At 28.8% G+C, this 21,086-nt stretch overlaps 2 protein-coding genes and 1 pseudogene across 2 annotated transcripts; all 3 read left to right on the forward strand.

Annotated features, from left to right (window-relative positions):
• The first annotated feature begins 1,911 nt into the window (after positions 1-1,911).
• On the forward strand, positions 1,912-5,417 carry LOC149062857 (zinc finger MYM-type protein 1-like; annotated as a pseudogene).
• Positions 5,418-18,125: 12,708 nt separating this feature from the next.
• On the forward strand, positions 18,126-18,665 carry LOC149062858 (protein ZBED8-like). The gene has a single exon (XM_089215426.1). The coding sequence runs from the start codon at positions 18,126-18,128 to the stop codon at positions 18,663-18,665; it is 540 nt and encodes a 179-aa protein (XP_089071552.1).
• A 224-nt stretch (positions 18,666-18,889) lies between these two features.
• On the forward strand, positions 18,890-19,555 carry LOC149062859 (protein ZBED11-like). Its single transcript, XM_089215427.1, has one exon. It carries the CDS (start codon positions 18,890-18,892, stop codon positions 19,553-19,555), a length of 666 nt encoding a protein of 221 aa, XP_089071553.1.
• Positions 19,556-21,086: the final 1,531 nt, after the last annotated feature.

The following is a 21,086-nucleotide window of genomic DNA, read 5'->3' on the forward strand; positions in this document are numbered from 1 at the left end:
CAAGCATAGAATTAAATTTTATAAACACGTAGTTTAAGGTTAATATTTAATTATAATAGATTATAACAAACAGCTTTTTTTTTTAGAAACTCAGAAAATTGAGTGCAGATATTAAAAAAAAAAAATCACACTTCTTATTTCAATCATTTTGTATACAGTATAAACATAAGATTAAACTTTAAATTTATTTAAGATGCATATTAATATAAATCATGTAAAATTAAATAATTATTTAAAATTAAATCAACTTACCATGATCTATAATCGACAGAGAATATCCGATAATAATTAATTAGTGTATTATATAATTTATAATTATAAAATATTCATCAAAATGTGTTATAATTAAAGTGGAAAATCTAGTGATTGATTTGAAATGTTTGCAATGAATATTCATGGTTTTCGGTAGAATATAAATTTTGAAACATAGTTATTAGGGTAGAAATGTCATTTGAACATAATTTGAAGTAGAGTTCTTAGTTATAACATATTCATACTTATATGTCCACTTTCAGGCTATGCATAGAATTCAACATAAAAACGCGTAGTTTAAGGTTAATATTTGATTATAATAGATTATAACTAACAGCTTTTTTATTTTAGAAACTCAGAAAATTGAATGCCGATATTTAAAAAAAAAAATCACACTACTTCTTTAAATCATGTTCAATATAATATAAACATAAGATTAAACTTTAAATATATTTAATATGCATATTATAAATCGTGTAAAATTATATAATTATTTAAAATTAAATCAACTTACGATATACTATAATAGACAGAGAATATCCAATAATAATGAATAAGTGTATAATATGTTTGCAATTAATTTTCAAGTTTTCGGTAGAATATAAATTTCAAAGCATAGTAATTAGGGTAGAAAATACATTTGAACTTAATTTGAAATAAGAGTTATTAGTTATAACATATTCATATTGATTTGTCTAATATCAGGCCATGCATAGAATTAAAAATTATAAACGCAAAGTTTAAGGTTAATATTTAAGAGGACGCTTCACTGGTCATTTTCAGCGGTAAAACACGTCTACGAAAAACAAACAAAATGGCAACAAAAAATGGTTTTATAGGAAAATTACTCATAACGAAATTTATGGGGAACAATATTTATGGGGGAATCTCATCGGTGTTTTTTAAAATATGAATTAATAAAAAAGTTACAGTTATTTAAAAAATGTAAAAAAAAAAAGGTTTTTGTCCCTTTAATATCAAGCTGTGTATTTAGATTAATACAAAACCCCAATGAGGTTCCCTCCGAAATATTATTTTCTATAAAATGTATTATAGGTATATTTACTCTAAAATCACTTTTTAATGGATTTTCGTTTGTTTTTCGACAGCAGGTTTACGTCGTTAGATTTGATTTTTCATTGCCATCATGTGCTGCCCCCTACTTGTTGTGACGGCGGCGGCCGCTAATTCCCCCACTTCCTCCAAAAAGTTAATTTAACAATGAATGTCTCATGCGGTCGGTCGTGGGTCGATTATCGCCTATCGGCGACGACAGTGGACAGACGCTTCTGAGGAATGAGAATAGATTATGCGCCGATTATGAACCAAACCACAATATTGTTCCTAATATGAATTACTGACATTATAGTAATGACAATAATGTAAACATAAAATTATTGTAATTAAGGGTTCACAATCATAGACTACATTTCAACACTGACCGACTGGATAACTCTTTGATTTGTGTTCATTGTTCAATCATTTTTATAATATAATTACTACGGACATTCTAATATTTTCAGACGGTAGGTACATCAAACTTAAAAATATGCATCATCCAGCAATAATAAATACAAGTACCTAATCATATAAAATAAATATTCAAATTAATTGAAATAATTACCTATTATAATTTATTATATTATAAGTATGACTATTATGACTATACCCCACAAAAAAAAATTGAGTAATAAATATACACACCGTACATTAATTATTGATTACGAATTCCGGACAGCGGAAGTAACAATACGAGAATACCTACTAATAGCTGTATTACCAGAAATGTGTATGACAATTAAAAATAAATATTGACATAGGCGCCGACTCCGCGGAGGCAAAGGGGGCGATCGCCTCCGTACATTGATTTAACGGGGGCAAAAGTATTATTTCGCCCCCGTGCCCTGTTGTGTGCAATAATAATTATTTGGTTAAAATACCAGATTATAACATGAAAATATTCATTAGAACATCGACGATTGTATATTTGTATATTACCTAAATATGATCTATAAATACTATCGATCGCTCGACGCTCACTACTAATTGGTTTTATATTTTGTCTAAAAATACATCTGTCATTTCAATTTTTCCCGAAATATAGAGCCCCCGTGCTAATATCAAAAAGTCGGCGCCTCTGAATATTGAAGTATAATTATATTATTACTACAGGGTGATTCTTTTAAGTGGGGACACTAATTATCTCGAAAAGTATTTACTTTTTTCAAAATATATTTTTACATGGTCTCAAGTTGTTAAAAAACCAACGTTTTTATTAAAAAATTATATTTTTAAATATTTTTTATCCTTATCATTTTTTAAGTTTTTACTTTTTTGAATGACAACATAGAGTTTTAATTTCATATTCCAAAGCAGAATATTTTTCTAAGTATTTTGATTCATAATAATCGAATTTATGACGAGTAGCTTATGAGTTATATGCATTGGCGCAACTAGGGGGGTGCACAGGGAACTTGTGCACCCCCAAAAAAAATTTGATAATATCTAATATTTGTATACTACTATACCAATAATTAATATTATAAGTTATAACTTTTTTTTTTTTGTTCCACGTTAATCACTACATGGGAGCCGAACTGTAAGTGTAAGTTATAACGGATCTCATAAACGTAGTTATTCGTGGAACAATAATCCCGAACCTACTCGTTTCGCTGCCAAGCGTTCTCGCCGCCACCCGACTCGCCGGGTATAATCATAATTATAGTATTTATTATTTTATATAATAAGCTTATCAGATTCTGTCGATTCTGATAATTTATTATTATCGTTAATTTTTTGGTAATATCTTAAGCTGGGTCGCTGGGAGCTATTTATAGCCAGACTTCCCACTTCCAGTCATTCAACGTTGTTGTTGTTGTTAGCAAAGACAAAATGACTTAGAACATTGGTACACTCATTGCCAGTTGAAACTTGTCACAGTGTCACACGGTGTTTTCATGTTTTGGCTTTTGCGAGCAATTACATACAGCATACGCGGTTTTATTTTATTTACGAATACGACCGCATCTACTTTGTACATTGTTCCTTATGTTAAAATAATTCGTTTAAGTGTTGTAATAGAAGTTTATTGCTAAATTGTGTGCATGCATTTTTTATGGTTTTTGAAATTAAAATTTCACGTTTACCTACGTTTAAAATTAACTGCATTCTATATTTCTATAAAATATTATTTGAAACAATAATTAGTAGGCAATAAGTAATAAGACATAAAAATGTTTATTATATTTAAAAAACAAAAAAAAAACTGAAGAACGAGTTGACGATCCAGGTGTTGTTCAAGTTTCAAGCGCTTCTACTTGTTCAAATCAGCCTGATCTCAAAAGTCCACAGTGTAATAAAAATACTGATGGCATTAATGATTTGGCCGATTTGGGTGATCGAGAGAGTGGACCACGACGTCCTGATTTAGCAGTAAGTAATCTGTGTTCTGTACTATAAATAGTAAATTATTTTATAATTCTCTATTTTAAGCTTAAGCAAATTTTTCTTGAGATTAATACTTGAGTAGGTATTTAGTATTCTTTTGCTATCATTTTGATTGAATGAAATTTCTATAATTAATACTTAATTAATTTTATAATTAATAATTAAATGTAAAATAATTAAATAATTTGTACACTTTCCTCATTAGGCTTACAAAAAAACTAAATTCGGAGAAAAGCTTAGATCATTTCGTAGTCAGTGGTATACAGAATGTGATTGGTTAGAGTATAGTGTTGCACGTAATGCTGCATTCTGTTTTGTTTCTCGTATTTTTGGACCAGAGAATACTGAAGATGCATGGACTAGGACTGGCTTCAACAATTGGCAAAAAGTAAGTACTCATAGGTACCTTTATATATAAATCGTATACTAGTAATTAGTATACTACCATTGACTATTACTACTTCTTAAAATACTTATTTAAGGGCTTAAGGCTACCTACCTAGTACCTATTGGAACTAATACATTTGAGTACATATATAGTGAGTTGGGAGTACCGAATACTTAGGTACTTATTACCTATGTATAGAACCTATAATCTATATATTTAATATCTGTATACTAAAACCTATTTTTGTGCAATTTGTACAACAACAGCACACAATTTATTAAAAAGTCCTTTTAATTACCGATAATGGAAGACATTTTTAAGTTTAATTTTGCATATTTTGTATTTGTGTATAATGTGATTAAATATTATTATTTCAAATAACATCAAAATAATGCTTTTAATAATTCCAAAAACAACACTTAAAATATTTTGATATACCTATTATGTCTACCTATTTATGTCAGTTTATACTGAAACTTAAAAGTCATTTAGCTACTATCAACCATAAAACAAATGAATCGAAGATGATGGCATATAAGTCTGGTGAAAAAACTGGATCAGTTGTTACTCAATTGTCTAGTTTTCAGAAAGAAAAAGTCGCAAGAAATTGCAAGTATATGTCGAGTTTAATTGAAATAATTTTGTATATTTCAAAACAAGGCATTGCAGTAAGAGGACATAATGAAGGAACTGATTCAATAAATCAAGGTAAATAATAGGTGTCTGAAAATATTTAGTACTTGAACTTAGTTTAATAAACATTATTTTAAACATATAATATAGGTAATTTTAAAGAATTATGCAATGTAGTTTTTTCAAAGTTTATGCCAGAATTTCAAAGCTTTTATCAAAAAAAAAATAAACTTGACCAGCTGGAAAATTCAAGAAGAACTTATTAAAATTAGTGCTGACTTGGTAACAGAAACTATTGTTGGACAAATTCTTGACACTGGACATTTTGCTCTAATGGTTGATGAGGCTAAGTCTCATAAACAAGAACAATTGTCTGTATGTGTGCGTTATGCAGTTGGCCTCGACATTTATGAAAGATTTTTACAATTTGTTGATGTTTCTTGTGGCCAGAATGCCAATCAAATTGTTTCTGCTATTTACAGTAGTTTTAAAAATTGTAATTTAAACATGGACAGTGGACACACTAAATATTGTGGCACAATCGTATGATGGTGCCAGTGTGATGTCCGGCCATATCGGAGGTGTCCAAGCCAAAATTAAAGAAGATTATCCTTATGCAATATATACACATTGTATGGCCCACAGGTTGAACTTAGTTGTTGTGGACTTTTGTAAAGAAATTAAGGTAATTGTTTAAGTTTAAGTATATTATTAATTTATTTTAACTAAAATATAATTTAGGTATTTGAAGTTTTTAATTTGTATAATATTACAACCTATTTTTTGTAGAATGCTCGTTGTGTTTTTAATACGTTAGAAATGGTATACGTTCATTTTGCTCGTCCATCTAACAATACGAAACTTATTAAAATTCAATTGGATCTAGGATTAAAAAAAAGGAAGTATCCTCAGAGTATGCGACACTCGATGGGTGTGCCGATTTTAAAATTGTGAAGCAATGATAAGTAATTACACTGCTATATTAGAATATTTAAGCAACGAGATTGAAGAGCAATCTGATAAAGATGTTGTCAAAGCAATAGGTATTAAATATTTTAAATTTTCACTATTCATTATAGAAATTATAAAAATTTTGTTTTTTTCAGATAGGTATAACATAATAAAAGTTTAGACAATGTGCATTTTCATTATATGGGTACAATATTTGTTTGTATTAATATTTAACTACACTTTTAATTTCAGGTATTCTTAGTGAATTACAGAAGTGTACATTTTTTATTGGGGTTGTTTTGTTAAAAGATGTTCTTAGTATTATTAACATACTAAGTACCACATTACAATCAAAAACTGGCACTCTGGGTAAAGCTAAAAATATTATAAATGGTGTAATACTATCATTTGAAAAATTACGTTGTGATGAAGAATTTTTTATATTTTGGCAAAAAATTGAATCATTGGCAGCACAAAATGATATTACGCTTGATATACCTGACATAAGTATAATACAATTAACTATTCAAATTTATTTTATCTAAAACTAAACTAATTTGTTTTTAATTACCTACCAGGAAAACGCAAAAGAACACAACCAAAATATTTGAACAGTTTTCATGTGGATACTATCACTAGGGAAGATAATAATATTAACTCCTTAACAGTTGAAGATTATTGGAAAAAAAATCTTTATTTCCCAATAATTGATGGTATCATTATCAATTTAAAAAAAAGATTTTCTGTGGAAAGTTTATCAATGGCATCATCTATTGATTGTTTTTTGAATCTTGATTTCAATGGAAGTTCTTTATTTATAAATCATTTTAAGGTGAGTCATCAAGAACTAATACAATTTGAAAAAAATATTTAAAAAAAATATTATATCTTAATATATTAATTGAACTGTTATTTTTAGGATGTTATGAATGTTTTAGTAGATATGCTCAAAGCTGAAATGATGGTCTTTAAAAATTGCTTACCTACAAATTTCAGTTTTGATGATGTTAAAAAAAACATACAAAAAGTAACATATCCTAATTTGTACAAATTTATTCAGGTAGGTATCACCATTCCGATAAGTTCTGCTATCTGTGAGCGCAGTTTCTCCAGTATGCGCCGAATTAAAAATTGGCTACGAACGAGTATGCTACAGCAAAGATTTAGCAACTTATCAATTTTAAATATTGAGAGGGACATCACAAATAATTTAAAAAGTGAACAAATTTGATTTGCATTCGAGAAAAATAATGTTAATATAGGTAGATAGGTAGTTCTGTTCATTTAATTTTGTTAAATAAATTATATTATGAATATTAAAACAATGTATTTATATTGAAATTAGAAGTTATTTTTTTCATAAGTATAATGTGAAGAGTAATTGGATTAGTAGCTTGGGGGTGTGGGGGCTTTGCCCCCACGGGTCAGTGAGCTCTTCACTATTTGTGCATCCCCAAAATTATTGGTCTAGTTGCGCCTATGGTTATATGTATTTAAAGTTTAGTCAAGCGGAGTAGTGGACAAACATTTTGTGGGGTAACCCCGTACCACTCCACTCTGCCAATCTAAACTTTAAATAATTATAACTCAAAAACTACTTGTCCTAGATTTGATTTTTATGAATCAAAATACTTAGAAAAATATTCTGCTTTGGAATATGAAATTAAAACTCCATGTTGTCATTCAAAAAAGTAAAAAAACTTAAAAAATATTTAAAAATATAATTTTTTAATAAAAAAGTTGGTTTTTTTACAACTTGAAATCATGTAAAAAAATATTTTGAAAATAGTAAATACTTTTCGAGATAATTAGTGTACCCACTTAAAATAATCACCCTGTATAACTATACCTTCATATTGTAATACTCAAAATATTATCATAAAGTAAACTCTGAAAAATAACCATTCCTTCTGGATGATTCAACGTGATCACATAAATTGTAAACATTTTTGTGATTTTTTTACAATCATGCGGTTGTTGTACATTGTACATTATGGCAAACAAAAAAAATGTGCTAAAGCGTAAACAGTCAACTAAAAATATGGTAACTAAGACACTTTCACAAAAACGATCAAAAAACCTAGGCGAGTGCCCTAAATTACATATTATTTATTTTTAAAATTATAACCATATTGCCAATTTAATTTTAAATTTAAAAACTTAGTCTAGAACGAAAAAATTGCTCTGTTGTATAGTGTCGAGTCTTGATTGTACCTCGTCATAGAGAAAGTCACTGATTCTGGAATGTCGATAAAATAATGTTATGCCACCCAAAAAATTTAGAAAATGTAATACAAAAAACTTATTGCAATTGAAAAATGCGTTTGAACTTTGAAGTTTATTTTTTAACATATCCGACAACTCAATGACGAGGCCAACGCGATACCTACTATACAGCAGAGCGGTTATACGTATTTTTTAGATTCTGAGCGGAGCGAAAGAATGTATTGATTTTACAATGATGTATGTTTTTTTTATTTTTTATTTTCTATTTGTGTCTGTCATCACCTTTTAGGACAATAAAAATGCTTCAATTTTCTTCAACAGTAGCTTTTCTGATAGGAAAGTGAATCTAGTTGGTACTTGGGGGGGTCAAAAGTAAAAAGGAGTAAAAGGAGTTTTCAAAAGCGCCGTGAAAAACAAATGTACAATTAAGGAAAAAACTGGAATTTTTACGCAAAACCGAATTTGGACAAAATCAATTTTAGTTTTTGGTATAACACTAAAAGAATTGACTTTAGATACATTAAATTTTGACTGAATGTTTTTATTAGCGTTTTATATACACCATACATTTTTTAAATATTTTGATTTATATTGAGCTGTTTACGGACATTTTCAGAGATCCGTGAAGTTGGCCGCATAATGTGAAAATGTTTGCCTTAAATTTTGTCAAAAATTTGTAAGTCATTTGTAAGTTTCAGTAAGCATAAATTCGAAATTTGTAACTACAGCCGTTATCAGTTATCCGCAAAAACTTAAACCACGGCTAACTTCCGCGAAACTTGGCCGTTTTGGCATATCAAAGTTTTTGAAAGTGTCAAACTGTTCTGCGCAATTTGTAAGTATTTGTAAGCACGAATTTTAAATTTGTAAGTAATTCCCCACCTAATTATCCTTAAAAAGAAGTTGGCCGGGCTTTATCGAGCTTTTTAAACTTTGACCGTGCCAAACTATCCTGCGCAATTTGTAAGTATTTGTAAGCACAAATTTTAAATTTGTAAGTAATTCCCCACCTAATTATCCTTAAAAAGAAGTTGGCCGTGCTTTATCGAGCTTTTTAAACTTTGACCGTGCCAAACTATCCTGCGCAATTTGTAAGTATTTGTAAGCACAAATTTTAAATTTGTAAGTAATTCCCCACCTAATTATCCTTAAAAAGAAGTTGGCCGGGCTTTATCGAGCTTTTTAAACTTTGACCGTGCCAAACTATCCTGCGCAATTTGTAAGTATTTGTAAGCACAAATTTTAAATTTGTAAGTAATTCACCACCTAATTATCCTTAAAAAGAAGTTGGCCGGGCTTTATCGAGCTTTTTAAACTTTGACCGTGCCAAACTATCCTGCGCAATTTGTAAGTATTTGTAAGCACAAATTTTAAATTAGTAAGTAATTCCCCACCTAATTATCCTTAAAAAGAAGTTGGCCGGGCTTTATCGAGCTTTTTAAACTTAGACTGTTCCAAACGGATACCCATCGAGTTGATTATACAATTTATTGTTGATACTTAATTTTATGTCGATATTCACCAATTGTCACGTTAGTTTTCTTTTGACGTTGACACCAGAACATCCATAGGTAGTTATAAAGTTTTTAAGTTAAATTTAAGCATTTGGGTTTTATTTATCATCATTTATGCGCATTATAATTACCTTTTATTTTCCGGAAACACGATGGAAAATCGCCTTTCTTTAATATTCTTCATTGTTATTATGAATGTTTTTATCATTATTATCATTTTTAATAATCGTATTATTATTCTATTTAGCTTGGTATTTTTATTGTATTTTATTAAATAATAACATTAATAAAAATTTTCATTCTTACTTTCTATTGTTTTAGTTGTACAAAATATATTAAAATGTTCACGGCTTTATGTATGGCAATAGACCCATTTAGGATGATAGGTAACTCCATAATTGATGCTTTTATTAAATCACAATCCATAAATATCTATTAATGATACATCACGTAAAAATACATCTTTATAAGTAATAATAGTTATAACGTACAATGTACGATAAAATTAGTATCATATATTTTAGATGGATGCTATTTATAATGTTGTGTTGTATAGGCTGATATTGTTATTTTATTTTGGGATTTTTATTATTATTTCAACATTGTGGTATTATTATTGTGTGCTTTATATAATTTTATTATTCATTCAAAGACGTACAGTCAAGGTGGTACTCGCACTACCAATTTTGAATTATATTTGTTCCACAGTTAACAAGTTAACAGTATTTTATCAAGAATTTTGAAATATTTAAAGGTGAGTATTGTAGATTATAGTATATTAGTATATATTAAATGTATAATGTTTTGTTTTTTTATGCTTATTTGTACTTTTATACTTAATTCAGTGATGAAATCCAACCAAATAATTAAATTATATTTATCCATCTGTTACCTAAGGTCCCGATTTACGCACTTTCGTTCCAATTATTGTAATTCTTTAGAAATCAGCAATAAACACCTAATAACTATTGTCTATTAATATAATTTCATTAATATAGAATTTGTGGTAATACAATTAGAGATCGGCAATCAATCCTCAAATGTGTACCTATTGATATTTTGATTCGACACAATTACACAAATTGAAATGAAAAAAAGGGGTCAAGTAGATGTCGTTTTACTGTACTGTAGGTTACAAGCAGGGGCGGAGTGGGAACAAAATTCAGGCCGGGAGATTGAAATTTATCCAGGCCACCCACCATTTACCAATTAAATTACCAAAAAAATTTTTCTCGATAACGAATTATCCGTGGACATTGGGAAACAAATATTTATAGATTGTGATTTAATAAGAGCATCAATTACGGAGTTACCTATCGTCTTAAATTTAAAAACTAAATTAACATTAAGATCTGCCATCATATATAGTGGAACACCAAACACTATTGGCCACTACTACGCTGTTTGTCGAAGTAATGATGGAGCATGGGAGACATACAATGACATGCAAAATAAAGTAACAGTTGCAAGAACAATTGTGTCTCACAATTTTAACGCATTCATCTATACAATTTAAATTTTAAGGTGAAACATGTTAATAAACTATAAACAATAAAACTATAAATTTATATATTGTATACATTTTGTAAATTATAGATCAATAAAGATCAATACAGGGAAAATATTTAAAAAGTTAAAATAAAAGAAGTCAAAGAATAATGTTTTTTTAATTTTCATTTATCAACCATTATTATTATAATATCTAAAACAATGATAAATAATTTAATTAAAATAGCACACATCCATTGCAGTAACCTACCACTTAACACTAAACAGTTTAGTGGAACCCACTCGTCAATTTTTGTTTGTTAATTTTAACATTTAACATAATATGATATCGGATATTCTATTCAATACAGGTAAAACTGGGTCTATTGCCATACATAAAGACCGTGAACATTTTAATATATTTTGTACAACTAAAACAATAGAAAGTAAGAATGAAAATTTTTATTAATGTTATTATTTAATAAAATACAATAAAAATACCAAGCTAAATAGAATAATAATACGATTATTAAAAATGATAATAATGATAAAAACATTCATAATAACAATGAAGAATATTAAAGAAAGGCGATTTTCCATCGTGTTTCCGGAAAATAAAAGGTAATTATAATGCGCATAAATGATGATAAATAAAACCCAAATGCTTAAATTTAACTTAAAAACTTTATAACTACCTATGGATGTTCTGGTGTCAACGTCAAAAGAAAACTAACGTGACAATTGGTGAATATCGACATAAAATTAAGTATCAACAATAAATTGTATAATCAACTCGATGGGTATCCGTTTGGAACAGTCTAAGTTTAAAAAGCTCGATAAAGCCCGGCCAACTTCTTTTTAAGGATAATTAGGTGGGGAATTACTTACTAATTTAAAATTTGTGCTTACAAATACTTACAAATTGCGCAGGATAGTTTGGCACGGTCAAAGTTTAAAAAGCTCGATAAAGCCCGGCCAACTTCTTTTTAAGGATAATTAGGTGGTGAATTACTTACAAATTTAAAATTTGTGCTTACAAATACTTACAAATTGCGCAGGATAGTTTGGCACGGTCAAAGTTTAAAAAGCTCGATAAAGCCCGGCCAACTTCTTTTTAAGGATAATTAGGTGGGGAATTACTTACAAATTTAAAATTTGTGCTTACAAATACTTACAAATTGCGCAGAACAGTTTGACACTTACAAAAACTTTGATATGCCAAAACGGCCAAGTTTCGCGGAAGTTAGCCGTGATTTAAGTTTTTGCGGATAATTGATAACGGCTGTAGTTACAAATTTCGAATTTATGCTTACTGAAACTTACAAATGACTTACAAATTTTTGACAAAATTTAAGGCAAAAATTTTCACATTATGCGGCCAACTTCACGGATCTCATTTTCAGTTTCCAATTTTTTTAGGTTTTTTATCTATAGATGTCTATAAAATTTTATTTGTTGGGTAAAAAAGCTTGAAATTTTAATACAAGGCTCCTAATATGTTATATCAAAGGTAGATAAAAAATATTAAAAAGCCTATCACAATTTTTTTTTATAAGCATTTAAAGTTCAAATATTGACAAAATACGTAAAAATGACGAAAATTTGCAAATTATTTTGAGTTAGAAATTAATAAAAAATTTTCTTTTTAAATCTAAGATTTGAAATGTAACACAAGTTTTCTCATAAGATTGCCTACCTTTATCAAAAAATATATATAAAAAAAGCGGGTAAGTGGATGTCGCTCTGCTGTACATTAGTTGATGCTGTGGACCTCTGACTAGGGTAGGTGAAATTTGAATGCAATGATACGTATCATTGTTTACGAAAAACGATTCTGAACGGAGATGGTTTATCTGTCTAGGATAAATTATAGATTATTAAAAAATTTTAAATCTTAGATTTAAAAAGAAATTTTTTTATGAATTTCTAGCTTAAAATAATTTGCGAATTTTCGTGATTTTTACGTATTTTTTCGAAATTCAAACTTTGAACAGATGTTTAATATCGTTTGAGGCTAAATCGCTATTATATATTATAATACATTTCGTAAAAATTTAAAATTCAAAAGCTCATAACATTTTTTCCTACAATGATTTTTTCTCGGGTTTTCTTTATGGTTATTTGAAGCAAAACATATGGACAACTTAGTGTTCAATGTTCTACCCTTAGACATAATAACAAGAAAATTTATGAATTTTCAACTACAAAATAACTTTTAAATTTTCGTGATTTTGAGATATTTTGTAAAAATTTGAACTTTAAACGCTTTTTTAAAAAAAAAGTGACTTACGATGTTTGATTATTCTTAACTACAATAAATATGATTAAAAAAAAATCTTGTATCACATTTTCAAGCTGTTTTGGGCATCCAAAATTGTTTTATCGTCGTTTCAAAAAAAGTTTACTTAAAAAAATCAAAAATTTCAGCTGTTTATAAATAGCCCAAAAAAATCCAGAATATTTTGAAAATTTAACCGTTTGTAGATAACGCTAATATAAACATTTGGTGAAAATTTCAATTATTTACAATGAATTTTTTAAGTTACAACAATATAGAAAAATCGATTGTCTCGAAAACTGGTTTTGCGTAAAATATTAAAGTGTGTAAACGGTAATCGAGAACACTCAATATCTTTGCGTAGAGACCTGCTATTTGAATTCTGTTTTTTTGGCAGTTGTAATGACATAAAAATACACATTTTTATGGTCTTTGAATTTTTTTTTTACTTAACTAGTCACGCGCATGCGCATGTCAACTTTTTTTTTTAAATGGCAACCCCCTGCTTTAACCACTAATTATTTTTTGCCTATTTTTTTAATGAATTTTGGTAGTTGAGTCAACTTTCTAAGTCCAAAATTGACCAAGTTACAGCAATTCAAAAAAAAAAAAAAAAAAATAGAAAAAAATGCGCTCGATTTTCAGCTTTTTGATTGTAACTCTGAAAATAATTATTATAGGATTGTTAAAGATTGACATTGACATGCAAGATTCCACAAAGTTGGTGTTACATTCGCATGTTTAAAAAAATATGTTAAATAATAATTGTGTTCAGTTAAAAATTAATTATGTTCTTTTTTTCAAAATTTTACTTGAAATTATTTCTAAACTTTGAGTTACACAATTTAAAATAGTGCAATAAAATACCAAAAATATGACCTTAATATTTGCAGTTTAAAATCTCACAATGCCTGAAATTACTATACCGGACGTGGAAACTAATTCATTTTTTCCTGTATCGAGTAGTACACCAGTATCAATGAATACAGATAAACGAATAAATTTTGAAATTTCTGAACCTTGTTCAGCTGATTTTATGGATCATAATTTGTTAGTAGAATCAAATAATGATGAGGAATCTGTCGTTCTTGAGTATGATAAAATAAAATAAAAGTATTGTGTATTATAACATTACTTATTTTAGTATTTATTTATAAATTTAGACGCCTCGAAGGTCGACGAATTGTGGATATCAATAATTTATTCGAGCAAATTAAAAAAATCCGACTTGAACCATTCAAATGCTCATTTTTGGACATGGTATTTATATCAGAAACTCGTAAGGGGTATATGTCTGTCTTTACATTTAAATGTAAAATGTGTAACATTATTTCAAAAATTACATCAGAAATGTTAGATAATACTGCACCTTACTTGCCCATAAATAAAGCTATAGTAAATGGTAGCTTAGCTATTGGTATGTACATTTTATTATTGGGTATTTTTTTTTTAAATTTAACTATAAATGTTATTATTATAAAGGAATAGGCCAAACACAACTCGCCGAATTATCGGCTTCATTCGAATAACCATTTATCTCGTCTACTTCATACATTAGTCATTTATCGACTGTAAGCAATTCAGTGCATTGATGAGATGATTAAAGCTGGTAAAGAAGAGAGGGAAATAGCTATTAAAAATGGAAATGTCGATGAAAATGGTATACCAATGTGTACTGTGATAAATGATGGCCAATGGTCAAAGAGATCATATAAGACAAAATATAATTCATTTTCTGGAGCCGTAAAAAATGTATAAAAATAATTTTCAAATAAATCTCATTCAATTTTATTTCAGGCGACTATTATTGGGTTCAACACAAAAAAAGTACTATTTGTTGGTGTGCGTAATAGTTACTGTTCTATTTTTCAGCGAGCAACAAACAGAAAAACTGAGCCATCTGTCCACGTTTGTTTCCTTAATTGGAAAAAACCATCCACCGCCATGGAGGTGGATAGTATATTGGAAGGGTTTTTCAATAGTTTAAATATGCATAGACTAAAGTATAGTAAACTTATCGGTAGGCAATAATTAATTTCAGCTAGTTTAAATATAGGATTGTTATATTGTTTTTAAGAAAAATCCAAATTGATCATTAGTTTTTGTAAAAGATCGTTAGAAAACTTTAAAAGGGTATAAACAAAAAAAAAACACACCTCGTTGTAAAATGTTTTTTTTTATGTATTTCAGGTGACGTTGATAGCAGTGTCACTAATAAATTAAACGAAGTAATGCCTTATGGACCAGAGTTTAAAATAAAAAAAAATTGAATGTAGGAATCACCTCCTCCTTACGGAAGAATGAAAATGTCAGCTCTATCGAAAAAAATTGAATATCCAGCTATAATTCGTAAATTTATCACTTAGAATCAAAGTCATAGTAAGATATGGCTTAAAGAAAGGCGAGTACGTTTGACAGCTTCAAAATTCGGCGAGATATGTAAAATGAGAGACTCTACAAGCTGTAAGATAAAAGTCCATGGAATGCTGTACAAACCATCTGCTATGTGCAAATCAATGGCTTACGGTATTGAAATTGTACCCCTAGCCAGATCGAGTTTTGAAGCATTACTTCAAGTTTCCGTCCAGTTGTGTGGTTTGTTTATCGATCGAGAGTATCCATACTTAGCAGCTAGCCCAGGTGCTTAATTATTTATAAAATATGGACGTATTATGTACATAAATATTAATTAATGTTTCTTTAATTGTATTTAACTCAAAATGTAATATCTTATAGATGGACTAGTGAACATTTCGTTTTGGAGATCAAATGTCCATACGCCGCAAAAATACAATCAGTGCTATTGAAGCGATGGAAAAAAAATTGGTTTGTATAATGCTATTAAATTATATTACAAGCATTCCTATACGTAAACGAATTGGTATTAAAATGTGGGGAATATGTTATAGTTGCCATATTGTTCGGTTAATGAAGGAAAAATTATGTTAAAAAAAGATCATGCCTATTACTTTCAAGTAATGGGTCAGTTGAAGATGTGTTATTTCGTTATGTAGTACACGAAAAATTGGATAAATGTCGAAGAAATACATTTTGATATTTCCTTCTGGGAAATGAAAATGGTCTAAAAACTTCAGTCGTAAGAAATAAGTGATATATATATATAAGTAGTATTAAAATGAACCTATAATTATTATTTATTCATATGCGTAATACATGGGTGTCTGTGATATCTATGACATAAATATTTTATTTGTTTTAGATTTTATTTGGATTGCTTGTTGCCCGAAATTATAGACCATCTTTATGGGAAAAGGTTGTTGATTAGTGATATTAGAGAGCCACTACATATCTTAAACGCTCAACATCAACGACAATTTAAAAAAAAAATATATTAAAAAATGAATTATTTTTTTTATACGATTGACAGATATGAAAAAGTAAAGCAGTGTTGTTTTTTTTTTTAAAATACATTTTGAACAATATTCTACTATCCTACTTGTCCAGTGTCTATATAATATATTAATTATTAATTACAAGCTAATAAATGTATTATTGAATTCATGCGTAATTCATATCTTTGTTAAAACTTATTAGTTATTAGTAAATTGTAGGTTTCAATTTATTATAATTAGTAAGATAGGTAGAAAGGTACGACCTTTTAAATAATAGACGACTGATGTATGAAAAATGTATAATGTTTAGAAATACGCAAAAAATGTCATTTAAAAAATATACCTATGTGGTAGCAGTATAACGTAAAATAATATATTCAACTAATTTACCTACTAAAAAACTAATATTTAGATATTTTGGTAATACTAGTTTAGGTTACAGTTATAAATTAAATATTATTTACTGTATTTAATATATTTTTTATGAAGTAAGTATTTAAAATGCAATAAATACAAGCCACGTAGGTACGCGCGATTACGGCGCGCCGCGGCGGCAATGCGGCATAATATACGTGTATGCATTGTATAGATATATATACTCGACCCGTCACAAACGAAGGTTGAGAAAATAATAAACGTCGCTCCCGAAAGAGCAAAATCGTCGGCCAGTCGGCGACCTACGAGTAATGGGCGCGGCTTAAACGCCGCGTGCCTGCGCATCGCGAAAACAATTAACAGCGCGTTCTCTCGACCATTGTATACGTTTTGCTTTAGGTGTAGTGTCCTCTTAATTATAATAGATTATAACTAACAACTTTTTATTTTAGAGACTTGGAAAATTGAATTCTGATAGGTATTAAAAAAAAAAAATCACCCTACTTATTTAAATCAGTGGTTCTCACCTTGGGTCTGCGCCCCCCTAGGGAGGCGTGGCAAAGTTTCAGGGGAGGGCATGGAAATGTTGAAAAAAAACACGAAAAATGAAAACGTTGCCGTTTTCTACGCCGTGCCTTGCCGGTGTGTTGGTCGCCTCCGCGGTCGATTTGTAGATATACATTATACACCGAGCGATTATTACGATTTTATCGTATAACAATTACGGTATTAATAGAAGCATTGTTTCGGTGAAAAACCGCCACTCGACGCGATAAGAGCAAGTATTGGTGCGTAAATAAATATTACGATTACTCTAATAGTCTTGTACAACGTTTCAGATAATTTCTATAATTTTGTATTGTTAATATTTAGTTGTGTCGTCGCTTTCGTGCCGTACGTACTTGTTTCATTTAATAATTTTGTTTTTAATATTATTACTGGCAGTGATTTGATATAATATCATAACTAAAAATGTCAAAATTAAAAAAAAAGATTGTATAATGACGATTTTATTAAATACGAATTTAATGTAATTGAGAAAAATGGAAGTCATTTACCTCAGTGCGTTATTTGTCACATAGTTTTGCAATGCGACCTGGACGATTGGAACGTCATTTAATCACTAATAATCCCAGTTTAAAAGACAAACCGATCGATTTTTTCATGCTAAAATAAACTCGGTAAAACGATTGAAACTTGATTCAACTGGTCATTTTGTAATGGAAAATGAAAAGCTTATGGAAGCTTCTTACGAGAATGCCTTGTTGATAGCTCAAGACAAGAAACCACACACTATTGGTGAGTCCCTGGTAAAACCTTGTTTACTTACTGCTTGTAAAACTATATTGAATGAAGAAAGTTGTGCTAAAGTTGCAAAAATTTTTCTGTCAAACGGTACAATAAAATGCAGAGTCGATGAAATCGCTCACGATTTGAAGAATCAAATAAAAGAAAAATTAAAGAAGTCTCCATTCTTTTCACTCCAGTGTGACGAAACAACGGACATTTCGCAGAATTCTCAATTACTGTTTTATTGTAAATTTATTGATGATAAAAAATTCAAGGAAGAAATATTATTCTCTCAAACTCTTAAAACAACAACAAAGGCGGTTGATGTATTTTCTGTTCTTTCTGATTTTTTAATATCTAACAGTCTTCCTTGGGAGAAAGTAATTGGTATATGCACCGACGGAGCACAAGCTATGACTGGCTTTAAAAATGGTTTTATTCAACTAGTCAAGGAAAAAACCCTAACATAATTGGTTCACACTGCATCATTAATAGGAACTCAAGACAGACTTTAGCTTGCAAGACTTTACCTGAATCACTAAACTCAGTTTTGAATTTGGCAATAAAAATTGTCAACTGTGTAAAATCTAGTGCATTAAATACTAGAATTTTTAATGTTTTGTGTAATGAGTTGCAAAGTGACCATCAAACTCTTATTTATCACACAGAAGTTCGTTGGCTGTCTAAAGGTAATATGCTTGATAGAATGTACAGTTTAAAGTCAGAGATTGAAATATTTTTAATGAGTGCTGGGAAAATAGATCTATACAACAAGTTTACAGATGTGAAATTTATTTTTTATATAGCATATTTAATAGACTTTTTTGGATTCCTAAATGTTCTAAATTTAAAACTTCAAGGACATACAAATATTCTGAAGTCGTACGATACAATTCAAGCTTTTTTAGAAAAAATATCATTGTGGCAACGCCGTCTTTGTGCGACCAAACCTAATTTCTCATCTTTTCCACGGCTTAATGAACTTCTTGATGATACCGAAAATCACATATTAAATATCGAGAATGAGTTTAAGAAATTGATTTCAGCACATCTGGTATCTTTAAAAGACCAACTATCAAAGTATTTTCCTGATATTTCTACAGAGAACTGCCAATTTAAATTAGTATTAGATCCGTTCAAAATTGATGTGGACATACTTCCAGATTATCTTCCAGAGCAAAACATTGACCTTAAGAATGATTCACTTGCAAAAGAAGACTTTAAAAATAAGACTGTTGAAGATTTTGGCTGTGTTATCTCGCTATATATCCGGAAGTTGCCAATGAAGCTGCAAAGTTATTGGCTCAGTTTTCTTCCAACTACCTCTGCGAGTCTGGCTTTTCGGTGCTTGCTTATATAAAATCGAAATATCGAGCACGATTGGACGTGGAGATTGATTTGAGATGCGCATTATCACAGATGTCGACAAACATAAAAAAATTGATTAAAAATAAACAGGGCCAACCCTCTCATTAATTGTATATTTAATAATAGTTAAAATTAATTTTAAATTATAACAAAATATTTTTTTTGTGAAAATAAATTCATTTAATATTAAAAAAACGTCAAGTTGTATTCATATTGATCCAATAACCAACATTAAAGTATAGTTAACATATAAATGTTATGCATATATCAATATTATAGTAGTGAGGGGGGGGGAGGCGTGAACATATAAAATAGTTTGAAAGGGGGCGTGGACCTCAAAAGGTTGAGAACCCATGGTTAAAACCATGTTAGATATAATATAAACATAAGATTAAACTTTAAACATATTTAAGATGCATATTATAAATCATGTAAAATTAAATAATTATTTAAAATTAAATCAACTTACCATCACCTAATAGAAAGAGAATATCCGATAATAATTAATAAGTGTATAATATATTTTATAATTATGAAATATTCATTAAATGTTATGATTAAAGTGGAAAATCATGTGATTTAATTGAAATGTTTGGAATGAATTTTCAAGTTTTTCGGTAGAATATAAATTTCAAAACATAGTAATAATTGGGGTAGCAATTTCATTTGAGCTTAATTTGAATTAGATTTCATAGTTATAAGATATTCTTACTTATATGTCTACTATCAGGCCACGCATAGAATAAAACATTATAAACGCGTACCTAGTTTAAAGTTGATATTTGATTATAATAGATTATAACTAAAAGCTTTTTTTTTTTAGAATCACACTACTTCTTTAAATCATGTTCAATATAATATTGATTCTTATATTGTATTGTTTTTCTTTCTTTGTTAAAGGGCTTTGGCCCGTTGATTTTTATATAAATAAATAAATAATATAAACATAAGATAAACATTTAAATATATTTAAGATGCATATTATAAATCGTGTAAAATTATATAATTATTTAAAATTAAACTTACGAAATGCTATAATCGACAGAGAATATCCGATAATAATTAATTAGTGTATTTTATATTTTATAATTATAAAATATTCATTAGTTACTCTGGAAAGAGACATCCAGCCCCTTGGTAGAATAAAACTATCAAACAAGTTATACGGAAAAAAAGACTGCCTTTAACAGATACAAACAAACTTTAGACCTACAATATTTTATGCAATTTAAAAAAAAAAACAATGTGCTAGTCAGATACTTCATTAAAATCGAAAAAAAGTCATGGAAAAATTTTACATGTAGCTTATACAGTCATATTTCCCCAACCATAATGTGGGATAAAATTAAAACATTAAAAGGAGTTCCTTTTACACAAATTAAAACACTGTTGGTATGCCAAACCGTTTATATAGGTCCTAAAGAGATAACCAATCAAACAGGACAGTTTTTACTCTAACAGTAGCAACTCTAGCATGAATCCAGACTTTTTGAAATTTAAAGAAACTTAAGAATTGATTACCT

Source organism: Diuraphis noxia, unplaced genomic scaffold, assembly GCF_037042655.1.
Source record: "Diuraphis noxia isolate RWA-SAM2 unplaced genomic scaffold, SU_Dnox_SAM2 contig0001, whole genome shotgun sequence".
In the NCBI taxonomy this organism is placed as follows: domain Eukaryota; kingdom Metazoa; phylum Arthropoda; class Insecta; order Hemiptera; family Aphididae; genus Diuraphis; species Diuraphis noxia.

Excerpts from the sequence above, each read along its gene's own strand:
- LOC149062859 (XM_089215427.1), top strand. The coding sequence starts at position 18,890 with ATGCTTGATAGAATGTACAGTTTAAAGTCAGAGATTGAAATATTTTTA.
- LOC149062858 (XM_089215426.1), top strand. The coding sequence starts at position 18,126 with ATGGAAAATGAAAAGCTTATGGAAGCTTCTTACGAGAATGCCTTGTTG.